Here is a 20,091-nt window from a genome sequence, read left to right on the forward strand (position 1 = left end):
GGCAGAAGTCAGAAGTGGAGTCCCCCCCCCCAAGGATCAGTTCTTGGACCACTATTGTTTCAAATTTTCATAAACAGCATTGACAAAGGAATAAAGGGCGTGATGTCAAAATTTGCAGACAACATAAAGACGGAAGTGTTGTTAATGATCAGTGCCAGGCAGCACTTCTTCAGGCTGACTTGAACAGGCTTCAAGAATGGTCAGAAAAGTGGTGGCTAAGATTTAATACAGCAAAATGCAAGGTCCTACCTACACTTGGAAAATAGCAACCCCAAAATAACTTATATGCTTGGTGGGATTGAATTAAAAACAGTAGAGGAAGAATGAGATCTAGGAGTTATGACACAGGCAGATATGAAGTTTTCTGAGCAGTGTAAACAGATGGCCAGGAAAGCCCATGGTGTCCTATTGATGATTTATCAAAGAATATCCTGCAGAGATAGCGAGGTCAAAATCCAACTGTATAAGAAAATTTTAACTCTGCATTTAAAATACTGTGTCCAAGTATGGAGAGCTCTTCTGGAAAGACATTGAGCTTCTTCAAGCGGTCCAAAGAAAGGCAACTCACATGACGAGATCAGCAAAAGTGTGACTGTACCAGGAATTACTTCAATTATGTGGGCTACACTCAGGGCAATTCTCAGAAACAGAAGTGTCTCAAAAGACAGCATCCTACTCACAATTCCGACTTCAAGTCACCCGTGTAAATAGATGACTTGAAATTGGAAGTAGAAGGAAAACAGAGTATCGGACTTCATCTAGTTCTTAAGGAAGAAGTCCCATACTGGTGCCTGAGCACACCAGAGTGGAAGGGGGTGCTGCCTTGGTGATAGAACAACCTTATCTATTGAAATACGTAGGTCTCTGAGTAACCTCTCAAACAGAAATACCAAATTGACAGTTGACAGTCTGACAAGTATTAAAGATTTTCCCAGTGTGGCTCAAAAATGGATTTCCACACAAGGTGGCCTGGTAAGGATTTCAGTTTAAATGTATATGGTAGAGACAACTACTTCCATCGAAGCAACAAGAGGGGGGACAACTCATTTTCTCTCATATGTAGACTTTGGACAGGAAGATGTTCTGAATACACCAGCAGAAATATAAATAGCTTGATAATGGACAGCATCAAGCCACCAAAGAACACAGTTTCTGCAAATGCATACATCTAATTCTGATTGCAGAAGTGCACAATACAGGTTGAGTAAACTGCACCAATCTGCACCCAATGAAGTAGAAGAGAGAGAGCATGGAGGATGTTCAGCATTCTTATTCCCTACGTGCCCAGTTCATAAATAATAAAGATTAATTTTTTTGTCAAATACAAATCCCCCAAAAATTGTCTCTGATACTACTGGAATAGTGCTTTATCAGCTTCACTGCAAGTTCAGGGTGAAGGTTAAGCTTCAATGCAGGTTCAGGGTGAAGGTTAAGCTTGTGACAAAAATTCCAAGACTGCATCATTTTGTATTTCCTTCACCTCAACATCCATTTTTTCTTGAATTTCATGGGATGCTTCAGTTTTTTGTGACGTAGGAGCGGCAGCTAACTTCTCTTTCTGTGCAGGTTTTTGCAAGATTAATAAATAGCATATGTAGGAGTAAATGATTCTTTAAGTGGGGGCAGTCTTTTCACTTTGAGTTCTAACAGAATATCTCCCTGAAGTACTGAGCATGAGGATCTGTTGTTATTTAGAAGTTTCAATGCTTTTCTTGCATTCTTCCAATACAGGTGGCTCAGAGGAAGTGTTGTGTGTGTTTATCACACCAAATTTCAATGAGGACACCCCCAGAATGCAGCCATTTCAGATTTAAGGGAGCCTGCCAACTCTTCCAAACCCTCCTGAATAAAGAAGAGTGACATTTTAGGTTTCTCACCAATGTAATGGATTATCAGGTATGAAACTATATCAGGTCACTGGACCTGATATAGTTTCATACTGTGCCTCTTTGCTAATATAATGCTTTCTGTTTCATTGATATAATTTTCATGTAGGGATTGTGTCAGATTCTGGAAGAAGAATTTACGGTTATTTTTATTTTGGTTCAGTGCCTAGGCTCCACCACCCTCCATTGAGTCCAAATAGGATGCCCACTACCTAGCAAGCAAGAAATGCACTCAGGAGTGGGATGCCAGGGCTAGCCAGACACCATACCTGCAACATCAACAGCCTGAATCCTGACAGTTGGACCACGAGATACGGTAATGGTATTGACATGGTTGACCCTTGGAAGCGAACCCACTAGCGGATCAATCCTGGGTGAGCATCAGTGTTCAAGGAATCCAGCTTCGACCGAAGTGGTTAAAGCTGGGTTCCTTGATCCCCCCCCCCTTTCCATGTGGATTACTGTGCATGTCAAACATGCCAGATTCCTATGGTGGTAGCATGGAATGTAAGCTGTGGGTGTTGGATCCCAGTGATGCTAATCTGGAGGCCCAGCAGTAATAATGGAAAGCCCCTCATAACATACAGGTGCCCATGTTGTTGGGGGGGGGTATAATCATGGAAGTAGGGCTAATGGGTAGTGCAGAGGAAAATAATTTTCTTATGCTCCAGCTCTGTGATTCCTAAACTTTTGTCACTCTAGTAGTTGCACTTAGAGTTAAAAGAATCTAAAATGCAGTAAACCTAAAAAATGATTGCCATTAAACAAAGTATAGTTTCCCCTAATCTTGAAGCACACTTGAAGAGGATCATGGCACAGCAAGGTACCAAGATGCACATGGATACTGATGAATTCATCAGTACTGCACATACAGCATAATATATATATATATATATATATATATATACACAGTATATAATCTTTATCGTATACAAAAGTGATATACAGGAACTCCCCAACTTACAGAATACTCGACTTATGCAAATTCGACTTTTACGTAAGTTTTTGGCAGCCGGTGCAAACTCAAAAAAAAAAAAATGTGGAATCTTATTTTGCATCTGCAGGGATAAATGACTTAATGTAATTAAAGACTCCAAAGGGGAAATTTTAACAGAGGAGAACACATCAAAGGAAGGTGGAAAGAATACTGTGAGCAGCTCTTCTGAGCACCTGCTGGCACTAATGATCTGCCACCCCCTTTTCAAGAGTGTGATCATGAACCAGTTTCACTGAAGGAAGAAGTTAAAAAAGCCATCAGAGAACTAATGTGTCGCAAGTCACCTGGAATTGATGAAATTCCAGCAGAATTGATTAAAGCTACAGGTGTGAAGGGTGCCAAGTTTTTCATAAAATGATTGTAAAAATTTGGGAAATGGGACAGTGGCCATCAGATTGGAAGAAATCAATTTTCATCCCCTTACCAAAAAAAGGAGATCTGAAAATTCGCTCAAATTACAGGACTATTAGCCTAATTTCTCACACTAGCAAGATTCTTCTTAAAATCATATTAAACAGAATCTCAAGAAAACTTGAAGAAGAAATGCCAGAAGAGCAAACAGGTTTCAGAAGGGGTAGAGGAACCAGAGATCAGATCTTAAGTCTATGAATGATTATTGAAAAATGCAAAGAATTCAATGTTCCAGTCATTTTGTGTTTTACAGATTATGCAAATGCATTTGATTGTGTTCAACATGAGAAACTATGGAAAACGATGACTATTATGGGTTACCAATCCACATAATTAAGCTGATTAAGTTACTGTACCAGGAACAGGAAGGAACTGTGAGAACGAACATGGGAAACACGAATTTTTTCACAATAGGTAATGGTGTCAGGCAGGGCTGTATTTTGTCACCTCACCTTTTTAATCTCTATGCCAAAGATATCATGTGTGAAGCTTTAGAAGATTTAGAGACTGGCATCAAAATTGGAGGACTCAAGATAAACAACCTTCGTTATGCAGATGATACTGTGCTAATTTGTAATTCTAAGGACCATCTTAAAGAAACTCTGAAGAGAGTATGTGAAGCAAGTAAGAAAAAAGGATTATTTCTGAACGTGTGTAAAACTAAAATTATGGTGATTGGTGATAATCTCGGTTCCAGTAAAGTGAAGGTTAATGGGCAAGATATCGAAGAAGTTGAATTTGATTACTTAGGGTCAAGAATAAATAAAAATAGTGACTTCTCAAACAATGTAAAGAGACAACAGGCAATTGTTAAAACGTTGGTCGCTGATCTGATAAAATTATGGAGAGATCATGATCTGCCCCTAAAGACGAAACTGGGAATCATTGATTCGTTAATTTTTCCAGTTGCCACTTATGGATGTGAAGGATGGAATCTGAAAAGAGTTGACAGGAAGAAAATTGAGGCATTTGAAATGTGGTGTTACAGGAGAATACTGCGTATTTCTTACTTGGATCGAAGAACAAATGAATGGGTACTGAATAAAATTGGTAGGCCTAAAATTCTTCTTCATAGCATCAACAGAAGAAAACTCAAGTTTTTTAAGAATATAATGGAAGGAAAAACCAAGGGGAAGAGGTGCAGAGGAAGACCTGCAACTAGGTGGAGGGATGGGATCGGTGAACTTCTGGGCATGACACTTTGCGATGCTGCTCATATAGCAGATGATCGATGCAGATGGAAGAATTTGTTGGTGGCCACAACAGCTCCTCAGGGAGCTATGTGATTGGAAGAAGAAGGGATAAATGGATGTATTGTGAAAATATCGTAATGCAAACCCAATAACATATTGTTTTTTTTTTTTTTTGTAATTCGTTACAAGTCCTAAGAAGTTGAAAATTTTGCTATATTACTACAACTATTTAACTCTCTAAAAGGTCATTTTTAAAAGTAAAATTGCACTACACTTTCATCGTTATCATATGTTCCCATTATAAGAATCAATTTTGAACGCCTTTGTGATATTTTTTTAAAGCACATTTCTGGAGGTCACGACCAAAAAACAATTTGCACTTTCTGGTTTACTGGACTTTTCTGTTAGCGCAATCTATTATAAACAGGTAGTAAACTCGATCTTATTGCATTTGCAATAATCCCGATAACTGGAATTCTGTGGGTTTTTACATTATGGTATTATGGTGAAATGTGTTCCCTTCACTGAAATCTTCAATCATATAAAAAACAAATTTTCAGAAACTTCTCTTCATTCCTATTTACGTACTACAATAATAAAGGAAAAGGGGCCAACGGAAAGTGCAAGTGCTGGCAGTGCCAGGAAACAAAACAAAACTGATTTAGAAATGAAGATGAAAATAATTAAGAAGTACGAAACAGGACAAAATTTGTCATCTATTGCAAAGGAATTAGGTCTCGCTGCTTCAACAGGAATACTATTTTAAAGGACAAGAACAGTGTGTGTAAAAAAGAACATATCAAAGGATCAACACACTTAAGATCAACAGTGATCACAAAACAGTGTTCAGGTGCTATATTGAAGATGGAACAGCTATTAATAATATGGATGGAAAATCAGATTCAGAAGCAAGTGCCCCCGCGTCCAATGGCCATTCAAGCAAAAGCAAGAAGTATTTATGAAGATATTAAGGATAAATACAACGAACCCCAAAGCCAAGTTCGTGGCAAGCAATGGGTGGTTTAATAGGTTCAAGCATCGCTGGTTTCCAAAACATTAAAGAATGCAGTGAAGTCAGGGGCTCACATCTGGTGAGTATGGGCTTGGCACATGTAGCATCCTGAGCTGGATATCATCATTCTTCTCTTTCTTGGTGATTCTCTCTCTCTCTCAGGGTAACTCAAATTTTTTTGGCTGGTGCAGCATAAGCCTCAGGCTTCCTTACAACATATGGCTAATAATAATAAGTTGCCAGTGCCAATTCTGCAGCTTCAGAGAAATTTTGTGATGTGTTAGAAAAAATTATCAATGAAGGCGGCTATTCAATGCAGCAAATTTTTAACATTTTGTTGGAAAAAATTATCAATGAAGACGGCTATTCAATGCAGAAAATTTTTAACACTGACGAGACTGCTCGGTATTGGAAAAAAAAAATGCTGGATCGAACATACACTGCCAAAGAGGAAAAGACAATGCCATGTTTCAAGGCTTCAAAAGACAGGGCCACACCCTTGCTTATGCAGGGGAAGATTACAGATTAATACCACTACTTGTGTACCATTCTGGAAATTCTTGTGCATTTAAGGGCATCAATAAAGCCACACTCCTTGCATTTCCGATCGAACCAGAGAGCATGGATAACAATATCTCTCTTTGAGGATTGGTTTATATGCTGCTTCATTCCTGAGGTTAAAAAATATTGTAAAGACAACGATGTTCCTTTCAAGATTCTGCTTCTATTAGATAATGCTCTTGGACATCCTACGCATCTAGATGATTTCAATTCGAATGTGAGAGTCATATTTCTACCGCCAAACACAACTTTGCTCATCCAACCTATGGATCAGAGTGTTATTTCGAATTTAAAAGCATACTATTTACGCAAAACATTTGCTCAGGCATTATATGCAGTTAGACAGTGAGAAAAATTTTATGTTAAGAGACTTTTGGAAATCTTACAATATTTACCATGCCATCTTAAACATTAATAAGGCCTGGGTGGAAATTACTAAAAGTTGTTTAAATGGCACATCAATGAAAATATGCCCACGGCACGTAAAAGCCTTCGAAGGGTTTAAAAAAGAAGAATTATATTAAGAGGTTACAGATAAGATTGTAAAGGTTGCAGAGATACTTCAGTTGGAGGTTGTTGCCAAAGACATGGAGGAGTTAACAGAGGAGGAAAAGAAGGAATCATCTAACAAAGAACTTATTGACTTGCAGGCAGTGATAATGAAAGAAGAAAATGCTGACAAAGATCAAGGTGAACCAAATGAGGAGCCAAGATTCTTCATCACCAGAGAGATGGTAATGCCATTTTGTGAAATTGGATTGGCAATGGAGAGGTTTGAGAAGATGGATCCTGACAGCAAACGATTCTTAAAAGTTAACAGAGGGGTGAATATGCTTGTTACAAAGAAATCTACGATGAAAAGAAAAAAGCCAATGTCCAGTCAGTCATCCATTAACATGTTCTTTCGTAAGGTTGAGTGGCTGACCCCCCCCCCCTTTTTGTTAGTTGTTGGTGCATCGGCTTTTGCAGCCATATTGCACCTCCCAAGGTTTTTGCATTTTCTACTCTGATCCAAGCCCGAGGCACGATTTGAACCCGCGACCTTTGGGTTGCCAGGCAGACACTTGACCCACCCGGCTAGCCTGGTCGGCTGACTCCTTCTAAATCTCCAGACCTCGACCTCCGCAGTGGCGTACTTATCAGCTGAAGACGTAGATTCTGGCAACAATGCTTGAGAGGTCAAGCTTACTGACATTATGCCTGTCTCCTCTCTTTTTTTGTAATTTTATAAATTGCACGCTTTTGTAATTTTTTTCTGCACGAGATAAAAAATTGAATAAATACAATAAATAATTCTATTCACATGTTCGTCGAACATTTCTTTTTTTATTCAATCAATTCAGCAAGTACAGTCGCAAGTGCTGCACACGCATGGGGGAAATTCCGACTTACGCAGAGTTCTGCGGAACGCAACCCTTAATCAGGGAATGGCTGTATATGCAATATACTCTTCACAGCAGCAATATGCCAGTGGTTTTACATTGGTAATACACAGGCATATCACTGCCTCTCTGTAGATTTTCATATGTATATTTCAGTAACAGTTACATTTTTCCCAGACTCATATGTTGGAATTGTTTTCAGAACATGTTTAAGAATGAAAAGTGCGAGAAGAATGTTTTGCCTTATCAAATGAAGATGTGTATGTATATCTGGTTTCGTCAATGTGTTCTTATCTTTTTATTTTTTTCCTGTATTATCAACCTTATCATTATTTTACTGTTGTTTAAATGGGAAACAAAGTTTACTGTTTCCCCCACCCCAAATATTTTATGCATATTTCTTGTTTTTCTCATTATACCCTATTTTCTACAAAACCCTAATCTTATCATTTATATTACTTTTCAGGAATATATTCCCTCCTCCACAATTGGTAAGGAATTACTGTACTATGTTCAAAAAGAATGAAAACTATATACTGAAAAGACTCCGAGAACCAATTAAACATTAAAATCTAACCATTTTGATTATTCTGGCTGGCTACATCTTCACTTTCTTCTTCATCGCTAAATCCCAGCAATGCATCCTCATCGGCAATGTCTAAATCTTCTAAACCATCATCCTAAAACAAATTGAATTACAAAAAAATTAAAAAATTACTGGTGTTCCATCACCTCTCTTGCATTAATACAGATATAAACAATCAATATTTAGTACTTACATAATTTGATTATCAAATAAAAGAATGAAGCAAGTAACTATTCATCAATTAATAGTTCCCTATTTTAAAGGAAGGAAGCAGAATGTCTATTTTCACACCTGATATAAGTAACTATTCTAAAGAACTATGAATATTTTAACACTTTAAACAAGAAATGTTAATGACTCTCCTAGCACAACTGATGTCTACATATTGGCTATACCTGTAGGTAGTAGATGACTTTCATCAACCGGTGAAATACCACCACTTTGCTTATTGGAGGCTTGAAGTGGTGAAACCCACGTTTAGTCTCTAGAGCAAAGTTTCCGGCATCCCCCCCCCATACTTCTCCTTCAACCCATGCACGGTACTTAGTACTATAGGTTTTGATACCTTTCGTGTTTGGGGTTTTCATAAAAAAAAAATAAATAAATAAATAAAAAAAAAATAAAGGATTAGTAACGGTCAGGTTGTTCTCTCCATCTGTAAAAAATGGTTTACATCAAAATATGCCACTGAGTGTGTGTAATATGTAATATTCCATAATATGTAATATTTTTATATTACATATTATGGAAGTGTTTATTATTTTGATGATAAGTCTGAAGTACCTCTGAATACATAATTTCTGATTTTGTTTGTATATTTGAATTTATATTTGGGAACATAATCAAAATTAATATATAATTATTTAAATCAATAAACAGCATTACAACCAAAATAATAATAAATATAAACACACCAATGGATTTGTGAAGCGCAAAACAGAACCTACTCTAACCAACTATCAACCCTACATCCTCATGATGCAGTCTGGTTAACAATAACTGAAAAGAAACCAAGTATTGGAGGTATAACCATAACACCTTGAAGAGAGAAAATGCTATTCTCATAAAAGGCTAATTCAGAAGCTTTATGAAACTTACTGAACTTACCTTGTGAAAGGCTGGTAACCTATTCAGGAGAAATTAACGTACTTGAAACATTCACAAGATGAAAAATAGGATGACCTTAAATGGAACAGACTTAGATTTTGGAAAAGGTTCACTTTCTGGACCACTGAAATTAGCAGCTTGGAATGCATGTGGAATCACCCATAAAATACAGAACTTAAAACAGAAACAGATATAGCTGCAATAAATGAAACAAAAAGGAGAGGATCTCAAATACTATATCATGATCTATACTATATTATAATGTATAATCTAGAGTCTCTGGCAAAAACTGGGCCTTATCCACTGTGGCAGAACAGATAAAGAAACGATGGGGAAAAAAATAGACTATACCTGGATTTCAGACAGAATCTTCAGTCAGGATTAAATTAATTAATAAATTATTTTACCTTTTTAGCATATAAGCTCCAGTAGAATGGAAAAGTTGGGATACAGAATAATTATATGAAATGCTTCAAGATGATACAGATAACAAAAGGGAAGTTATCTTAATTGGAGATTTCAATGCAAGAGTTGAAAATCAACCAATTAGGGGATGTATTGGATCAAAGATAGAGAGCCAGTCACCAGCAATAATGGAATATAAATAAAAGATTTCTGTTTTCAATTACCTAAAAATTACCAACACTTTTTTCAGTCATAAGAATATCCATAAGTACACATAAGAAGCAAGAGGAACTAAATAACTGATTATATCATCATCATCTCTGAAAATCTTTAGAATAATATCACACACATATATTTAGAAGAAGTGAAGTAGACAGTGATAACAGGCTATTAGAGAGCAGATTTAAATTTATGATGACATGCCTGTAACAAAAGAAAGACAATAATGACCCCAAAATAAATAGCTGAAAATTAACTTTCTAGAAGATGAGCATATTAATAACCTATATAAAATAGGACAAAAAAAAAAAATTAAACCAACCATAAACAATATTGAAATTGATGGACAAATATTAAGGCCATAATTAAATATGACCAAAGAATACTTGAGATTTTGATCATGGAAAAATAGGAAATGGATTTAAACCTGGACAGATGATCTGAAATTGTTTAGCTGATAGAAAAAACAAACCATGTACCCAAGTTAGAGCACTCTCAAGAAAATTCAGAAGACTGGAGCAAATATGTAAAATCATTGGAACACAATATCACTAGACTATAAAAAGTTTTAAAAGTTTTAGAAGCCTATCTGAAACCTAAAAAAAAAAAAAAAAAAGATTCAACAGAAAATGATCAACTAAGAATAAAATTAATTTCAAACAATGATGGAATAAAATACTATAGATTATTATGGAATGAAGAACACCTAATGGACCATAATATTAACAAGGAACAGGAAAATGAAACTAATAATAAACTGAGAAATACAAAAAAAAAAAAAAAAAAAGAAAACTTTAGATCTCAGTGTTTAAAAAACCAAGGAACGGAAAGTCTAGGTACAGATAATATACGTTGAACTATTTAAATGTGGTCAGTGCTTCAAAAAAATGCTATTAATCTTGAAATTCAGTGGATCCCAAAGAAATGTGACACCAAAATAATAACAAACTTCCATAAAAAAGAAATCAAAAATAAATACAAAACTAGAGTGACATAACTTCCAATATATGCAAGCATTTTTAAAGAATAAATTCACAGAAAATTATCTAGAAGAAAAATTTGGATTCAGAAAAGGAAAAGGTTGCACAGATGCCATTTTTACAATTCAACAAATTATGGGAAAAAAAACAAAAAAAAATAACCTGCTTACCTTTTTTCTATTTATTGACTGTGAAAAAGCATGACAACCTTGATTGTAAAATACTTCAGAAAATCCTGCAAGAGATAATATACACCACAACTACTTAGTTATGGTCTACAACAGGCCATTGAATCTCCCCTGTGCTGTTTAACATTCATATAGACAAAATCCCAAAAGAATGGAAATCAGTTTTAAAGAAGGGAATCCAATTAGTAAAGGATTTAAAATTAGATACTATTCTTTATGCAGATACCAAATTTTAACTGCTACATCAGAAGATAAACTTTAAATTGCAGCAAATAACTTGACAAAATATCTAAGACAAAGCCAAAGCAATGGAGATTTGTTGAAATAATATTCAGAGAGTAATGACAGAACTTGATTGGATGGAAAAATAATAGAGAATGTTTTGGAATTTGGGTATTTTGGAAACATTAAACTAAGAGTGATTTAGAATCCAAAATGCATAACTAAAATGGAATGAATGGATAACAAAAACACTTTGGAAAACAAATACCTAGAGAAACTCAGCTAAGGCTACATAACATTACATCAAAAGCAGCCCTTATATATGGAAGTGAAAACAGGATTTTGAGGCAAAGATGAAGATGTACTAAGACTGGAGGCAACACAGATGAAATTCTTACAACCTCTTCTGGATATAACAAAACTAGATTGAAAGAAAAAGTCAGAAGAAAATAACTAATCATAACCAATATATAGTAAATGAAATAAAGATAAAAAAAACTGGCTCAGCCACTTGCAAAGAATGAATAAAGGTAGATTTCCACAATAAGCTCTAGATTATAAACCTATAAAAAGAAGAGACCACAGATTACCAAAAAGCAGACAGAAGGACCAACCACATTAAACTTAACAGTTCAGGATTAGCATTAGCATTAGTAGAGGCATATGATGCAAGAAAGCAAGCTTATTCAGCATCAGCCAAAAAAAAAAAAAAAAAAAAACCCTCTCCCATTTCACCCCTCCGTTCGTTCGAAATACCTGTCCAGTTGAGCTTTAAATTTGTTTAGGCTATCAACTTCAACAACAAGTGATGGAAGTCGGTTCCACCAACCAACCACCCGCTGGCCAAAGGCAAATTTCCGCACATCTATCCGACATCCGTCCTTCCTCAATTTGAATTTATGCCCTCTGAGGTGATTATTCTGAGAAAGATGAAGAATCCCATTGGCATTGAGCATGCTCAAACCATTCAAAGCCTTATACACCTCTATCAGATCACCTCGCCGGTGCCTAGTCTCCAGACTCTGTAATTTGCAAAACTTAAGCCTTTCTTCGTAAGAGCAACCCTTTGTTCCATTTACTAATCTTGTTGCCCTTCTCTGTACCCGTTCCAGCAGCTCTACATCCTTCTTGAAATGAGGCCTCCAGACCTGTATACAGTACTCAAGATGTGGCCTAACCATTGCCTTATACAAGGGAATAATCACCTCCTTATCCCTGCTAGAAAAATTCCTGTATATCATTGACAAGACACCATGAGCTACTCTTGCAGCTCGTCTGCACTACTCAGAGAACTTCATATCTGCCTGCACAATTACCCCCAGGTCCTTTTCATTCTCCACCACTGTCAGTGTAGTACCGCAGAGTTGATACATTGCTCTGGGGTTACTGTTACCCATATGTAGTACTTTACATTTGTCAATGTTAAACTTCATTTGCCACCTCTCAGCCCATCTGTTCAACCTTTCCAGATCCTGTTGCAGCAGCATAGCGTTAGTAGTGTCCTTAACGACCCTGCCAACCTTTGTATCATCTGCAAACTTAGACATTAAACTTGATATCCCATCATCAATATCATTCATAAACACCGAAAACAACAATGGACCCAACACTGAACCTTGAGGAACTCCACTAATAACATTAGTCCACGTTGAGCAGTGTCCATTGATTACCACTCTCTGTCTTCTGCCATCCCCTTATCCATAGCAGCAATTTGCCTCCAATGCCACACTGCTCCAATTTGTGCAGCAGTCTTCCATGTGCAACAGTATCAAAAGCCTTTCTAAGATCCAAATATATAATATCAAAGTTAACAAACAAGGATTAACAAACAAGACAAAACATTTTGAAACAATTTAAACTTATAAAAACTGATACAGGGTACTGCACCCAAGAAAAGGTGTGTAACGAACCGTACTCTATGAAAAAGATATCATGTTCAACTTTGACAAATGTAATCCGTTTCCTTACCTTAATTCTGCACACCGTATACTCTCGATTTTCTGAGAGAGAGACAGTAAAAATAAAATCCCAGATAACTGATTTCCTGATTAATCAAATATATTGAAAAATGTTCAGCGACGTGCCTAAAAATATGGTGATAGATAAAAAAAAACAAAAAAAAAAAAAAAACCTTACCACGCTATTTTCGAACTTTTGAATAATTTGAAGTTTTTGTTCAATTCAAAGCACAACTCTTTTGCACTTACCCATCATTTTCTCAATTTCTAAACTCCTGACATGACAATGATGCAATCCTGACAATGAGAAATTATGGGAGTGAAGTTGAAAAAAATGTAATTAATGATGTTGAAATTTAACATGTTTATTTAATGAAAAAACTTTCAAGCCTACAGACCAGTAAAGGCTCCTGGAGTTCATGGCATTTATCCTATAATCTTAAGGGTGGTGGCAAGTGAGTGCACTGAACCATTGAGGCTAATAATGAGAACACCACTGGACTCGGGAGTTTGTTTGTTATTTGGTTTTTAGGAGCATTAGCAACTAAGGCCATATTGCTCCGGGGATGTGCGGTGGTCATTCCCCGACCTTTCCGCCTCCTCCGTATTTGGTGGGCACGGGCTCGAACCCCGGTCTAATCAAGAAGTGTGTGCTACACACTTCTGCTCCTGCCCAGCTGGCTACGGAGGTGCCGGACTCGGGAGTGATTCTGTTGGACTGGAAAAGTGTCAATGTATAGATATACATAAGAGCAGGTCTAAGAGTGAAGTGGGAAATTATCAGCCGGTTAGTCTAACTTCAGTAGTAGCGAAAATCATGGAGACTATGATCAAGGGTGGAATTCAGGATCACTTAGATAGAAATGGAATTCAAAATGATACTCAGCATGGTTTTGTAAAGAGAAAATCATGTTTAACTAATCTGGTTAGCTATTTTGACAGGGTCACTCAAGAGCTGGACTTGGGGAATAATTTCAATGTTTATTTGGATTTCAGCAAAGCATTCGACTCAGTTACACATGAGAGGTTATTTTATAAGCTGGAACAGGTTGGAATCACAGGGAAAATCCTTAGGTGGATAGCTGGATGGCTTCAGGGCAGGGGTGGGGTTCCCCAAGGATTAGTATTAGGACCACTGTTGTTTTTGATTTTCATAAATGACATCAATGAAGGGATAGAGGGTGTGATGTCTAAATTTTCAGATGATGTAAAGATTGGTAGAGTAGTTAATGATTGCCGCCAAGCACAGCTTCTTCGGAATGACCTAGATAGACTTCACAGATGGTCAGAAAAATGGCAGCTATGCTTTAATCCAGCAAAGTGTAAGGTATTGCACCTGGGGAACAGTAACACCAAAATAATTTATACACTTGGTGGAGTTGAACTAAAGCCGGTAGTGGAGGAAAGGGACTTGGGTGTTACGATGCGGTCAGACTTTTAAGTTCTCTGAGACAAGTTGCAAGGAAGGCCCATGGTGTTCTATTGATGATTTATCGAACAATTGCTAGTAGAGATAAGGATGTCATAATCCATTATATAAGGCTATTGTAAGACCACACTTGGAATACTGCGTTCAGGTATGGAGACCGCACCTAAAGAAAGACATTGTGCTTCTTGAAAGGGTCCAGAGATGAGTAACCTGCCTGGTGAAATCGGCAAAAGGGTGTCCATATGAGGAAACACTTTGAATATGTGGGTTGCAGAGCTTGGAAACTAGGCACCTTAGAGAAGACTCGATTGAGTTGTTGAAGGCTCTAAGAGGCATAAACAAAATGAATAAGGATGAAATTTTAATGGTTATAAATGATTCTAGAACAAGGGGCCATAATTTCAAGTTCAGAGAGAGTTGTTTAGACTGGATTGCAGGAAGTTTTATTTTAGCTAGCGAGCTATAAATTACCGGACGAAGTTACCTACATGGGTAGCAGAGGCTGACTACCTAATACTAGTTACCTAAGGGAGGGAGGAAGGAAATGCATAGGTTGTCCATTTCCTTTTCTCTTATTAATTATTATTCTTATTTTTTTAAATTTTCTTCTTATATTAATTTTTAATTTGAAAAATCTACTCTAAATTTGAAAATGCAGATACAGTCAAGAGAAATATGTGTTAGATATAGTCAAGAGGAATATCCTCTGAACTCTATCAATTGTATCTGATTTTTTTTTTTTTTTTTGGTAGTTGTTGGTGTATCGGCTTCTGTGGCCATAATGCACCTCCCAAGGTTTTTGCAGTACTTTGATCCAAGCCCGAGGTGGGATTCAAACCCGCGACCTTTGGATTGCCAGACAGGCACTTTACCCACCTGGCTAGCCCGGTCGGCATTGTATCTGATTGAGGTGTATAAAGCCTTGAATGGTTTGAGCATGCTCAATGCTGATGGGATTCTTCCTCTTGCTCAGAATGATCACCTGAGAGGACATAAATTCAAATTGAGGAAAAAAAGATGTAGGATAGATGTACGGAAGTTTGCCTTTAGCCAGCAGGTAGTTGGTTGGTGTAACAGACTTCTATCCTTTGTTGTGGAAGTTGATAGCCTAAATAAATCTAAGGCTGAACTGGACAGGTATTTGGAATGAATGGAGGGGTAAAATGGGAGCGTTTTCTTTTTTCTTTTTTTTTTTTTTTTTTTGGCTGATGCTGCATAAGCTTGCTTTCTTGCATCATATGCCTCTACTAATGCTAAGTAGGTGTGCCCAAATCAAGCAGACACCAAGGGTAACTTCTTGGTGTCTGCTTGATCGATAGTTGGAATTCCTCTGATTTGATCTTGTGCAACTTATTTGTTTGAGTGTCATATTTATACCCACTGCTGCATACACACTTACCTTATGAATGTTATGAAATTCATATAAGGGTCCTGTACTAATGTGTAAGTATAGTTTGTGGAATGTATTATTGCATGTTCAACCCACTTATTACTAGGAATGCCGGTATGTGCAGCAATAAAAAGAAAAACAAATAAAAAAAAATGAAAAAAACAGACATTTTTTACTAATTGCATAAAAAGCGATTTGATATTTCGAGCACAGATAGACCAGTGAAAGCTCTTCTGTTGTTAATATTGCACTAACAGCTTCTTTGAATATAAGCAGACATTTACCTTGATTATTTTTTTCTCAAGGTACTGCTTATGGACAATACATATACCAAAATTATTTTTATACATGAATTACAGTGTTCAATAAATTAGGTTATAACCCATGCCCACACTCACTCCAAATGGGTGCCAAACAAAAGGGCATCCATTGGGAGTCTTAAGAGAATGCAGAAATGTATAGCAAATCTCAAACATGCAACAAAGATGTAATTATTTTATAGATAAAGTTATAAATAACATGAACAGAGTGAAATAAGCCTCTGTTCTCAGGATTATTCATTATAATAACATGTTTAGATTGCTGAGAAAAAAACGGATAACATAGGTTTTTTAGATACTCTTGTTTGGCGCAAAGGCACACATTCAAAGACCTCTGTCCATCGCAAACCGATGTGTGCTGGCCAATTCACCAACTACCAGTCAGCATATGTTCACAGTCAGCTTCTTGGTACTGTGCAAGCCCTATTAACCTGTACCTGGACCCACTCCAGTTCTGTGGATGAGAGGTGCACTGAGATTGTTAGGGTAAAAGCATACTTGGCTAGATGTGGCCACCCTAGCAGTGCCTTGGATAGGTGTAACCTAAAGACCCGTGGCCACAGGGCAAACCCTAGAGCCACATGCAGCGATGACCCCACTCTGACCGCCTTTATCCCCTATTATTCGAACTTGTCACAACAACTCTAAGGCCTTACAGGCTTACGGGATAAAGTGATTGGCAGGAAATTGCGATCTCTCGTCTCGGGTGTAAAGACACCGATTCCACTCCCCCTTCTTGCGGAGCAGTTCAGTGTACCACATTTCCTGCCATGACTGCACTAGCTGCTATGTTGACGAATCTGGCAGAAGGCTCAAAGATTGAGTCGCCGAACACAAGAGAGCAATCCGTTCTATGGATTTGGAACATCCAATGATCGCGAAGCACTTCTGATCTACCCAGCACGACGTTGACTCACACAGCGACATTAAAATTATTGACCGATCCTTCCAGTACCGTCTTTGTGTCTGGTTGGAATCTCGTGTTGTCACGATTCCTTTAACCTGAACAAAGGAGGTCACATCCACCCCATCATTGAAGCAGCCATCCTCCTGAATGATAAACGTTGGCAGCCACAGCATACCCAAGCGTTGATATTACAACCACAAGCCTCTACTTCCAACTGCTAATTGTTTCTGCACCTGTAGCATGTGTTTCACCTTGCATGGCCACCATAACCGGGCATTCTTTATATTTTTTGTATTAATGTTTTCTGTAATAATGCTTTTCCCGCTGAGGAAGGACCTCTGTCTGAAAGCTTTGGCCATTTGTTTACTTTCTTTTGCAACCTTATTAACAGATACAACAAAAAACTTACATTTTATTGCAAAAAGGATTATATTTCTAAGGCTTTGTTAAAGTAATTAAAGACTAGGACATACAATATTCTCACCTGGTTTAGACAGATTAAACTACACAAAGAGGGTAAACCTATTAGGCTAATTTTTTCCATACCAGAGCTCTGCCAATCCTTAGCATCTCATGCATATTCCATTAAACCCTATTGAGACACTGTCAGTTTTGCAATTAAAAATACTGAACGTCTGTATCATATCATGTTTCATAATCTTAGATATAGGACTATGTCAAACACTGATCACTTAGTTTCATCAGTTATGAAGTACCATACACTTTGGATATCTTATGAGCTTTACTTTCTAAAGATCAAACTCTGAAAATGAGATCTATAATTTGGGATGTGATCAAATTTCAATTAGTAAGACTTTTGGTTGAAGCTAATTATAGAGCTGCTTGCAATTTTTCGTATTAGGGTATGACCAGCTATACCCTGGAATGAAGTCTTGATCAACATGCTGCTTCAGTTATTGCTTATCATCCATAACGTCCGAACTTTCGATATCACACCATTATTTGCAAGCATTTAATTGACTTTAAAAACACCCTTTAAAAAACACAACATATCTTCACTAAATTATTAACCTCTGCAATCTCTTAAACAAAGCCATAGTAATTCCATGTGTAGCATCCATATTTTTTATCCGATTACTGGTTGTATGAATGCATGAGCAAAAAGCCTTCCTAATGCCATTTAAAGCTTGTTTGTCCAGCATTAACATTTAGCTTACCAGTGAACACAATTCATTGTTGAAAAGCAGTGTAAGGTAAACTAGTACTATACTATTTTATGATTTTATTTGACTTTTCAGCTAAGGTAAAGAAAGCCAACATGAGAACCACGGCAAACTGGTTTCCCACTACTGCAGTTTCTCCCTGCATTCTCGGTAAACAGATGGTGCGTGTTATCGGTTGTGGCAGTAGAAGTTGATAACGATGTATTGATCAGTTTTTTTCTCATTATTAAAAGCAGATTATTGGAGTTCATAAGTGTTTTTGTGGCTGAAATTTACTTACGGATACATTCTCCAGACTGCTTCAGTCTTAGGGTGTTTACCCTCCTTCCCGCTATTTTAAAATAGGAAAAGGACTTCTACTGCCACTATCGATAACACGCACTATCTGTAGAAGTCATTTTCCTATTTTAAAACAGCGGGAAGGGGAGATAAACACCCTAAGACTGAGGCAGTCTGGAGGGCGTACCCATAAGTAAATTTCAGCCGCGAAAACACTCACGAACTCCAATAATCTGCTTTTAATAATGAGAAAAAACTAATCAATACATCATTATCAATTTCTACTGCCATCACCTATAACATGCACCATTTGTTTACTGAGAATGCAGGGAGAAATTGTGGTATCGGGAAACTAGTTTGTCCGGTAAGTTTCCCATGGTTCTTGTGTTGGCTTTCTTTACCTTCACCGGCTTTTCTTTCAGCAGCTCATTTGAGATTGGTTACACATTTCCACATTCCCATATGGACAATGAACGAGTGCCCTTTTGTTGGTTTGGGTGTGGGCATTCATTATAACTAATTTCTTGAACACACTTCATCTGCATAAATAACTTTAGTGGATCTACTGTCCATAAGCAGTACCTTGAAAAAAAAAAAATAATAATAAATAAATAAATAAAGGCAACTGCCTACTTATATTCAAAGTTATCTACTGCACGGAATACTAGACCTTGTACTCCTTTTAACATTAAGAGAGAGACAGTATACAGTCTGAGAACTAAAAAGATCTTTTAAGTATTAGTGCCATATTCAATGCATAATGTTCAGCAGCATAAACTGTGCAAACAGGTGACACGACGATGGAGATGGTGGCTGTGGGAAATACTGCAATATCTACTGATGATTCTGCTTTGGATCCATCAATGTGTTTGTAATGCTAGTGTATTATTTGTAGCATGCACTGCAAGTAAATGCTTTATATTTTGATTTTCTATCATATGCTTTTTCCACTGTTATTATTAGACATACGTACAAGGAAGCCTGAGGCTTACACTGAACCTAAAAAAAAAAAAATCTGAACTACCGAGAGAGAGAGAGAGAGAGAGAGAGAGAGAGAGAGAGAGAGAGAGAGAGAGAGAGAGAGAGAGAGAGAAATAGAAGGGAATCACCAAGAAAGAGAAGAATGATGCACCTGCTAAAGGATTTGTAACATAATGCTTGTTTATAAAAATTATTTATCATAGTGTACAAAATTAAAGCTAAGCATGAGAATTTTTCTTACAATATGAAAGGTGGTTTTTTTGCCATGACATGTAAACCAGTGTGGGGAAGTTTTAAAGGCTCCTAAAACTACCCTAAGAGTTCTATTATGTGGGAACAAACTACATTACAACACTTTTCTTTGCTGAGTCAACCTAGACTATCATAATCCAAACATGATACAGATGTAGCAAGTTGTAGCAATCTGTGCCCCATGCTATGGATAAGATTAAGCATCTTTAACTTCTTCATACAGAGAGTACACACATGTAATA

At 37.0% G+C, this 20,091-nt stretch overlaps 1 protein-coding gene across 1 annotated transcript in view; it reads right to left on the reverse strand.

Moving 5' to 3' along the window:
• LOC150090948 (uncharacterized) overlaps nt 1-20,091 on the reverse strand; it is a 385,861-nt gene that overhangs the window by 328,007 nt on the left and 37,763 nt on the right. Inside the window, exon 3 of the mRNA XM_090378546.1 lies at nt 8,020-8,122. Coding sequence (XP_090234672.1) covers nt 8,020-8,122 — 103 coding nt within the window. The remainder of the gene's footprint in view (nt 1-8,019; nt 8,123-20,091) is intronic.

The sequence above is a fragment of the Mastigoproctus giganteus genome, chromosome 1 (assembly GCF_048544385.1).
Source record: "Mastigoproctus giganteus isolate SK-2022 chromosome 1, ASM4854438v1, whole genome shotgun sequence".
Taxonomy (NCBI): domain Eukaryota; kingdom Metazoa; phylum Arthropoda; class Arachnida; order Uropygi; family Thelyphonidae; genus Mastigoproctus; species Mastigoproctus giganteus.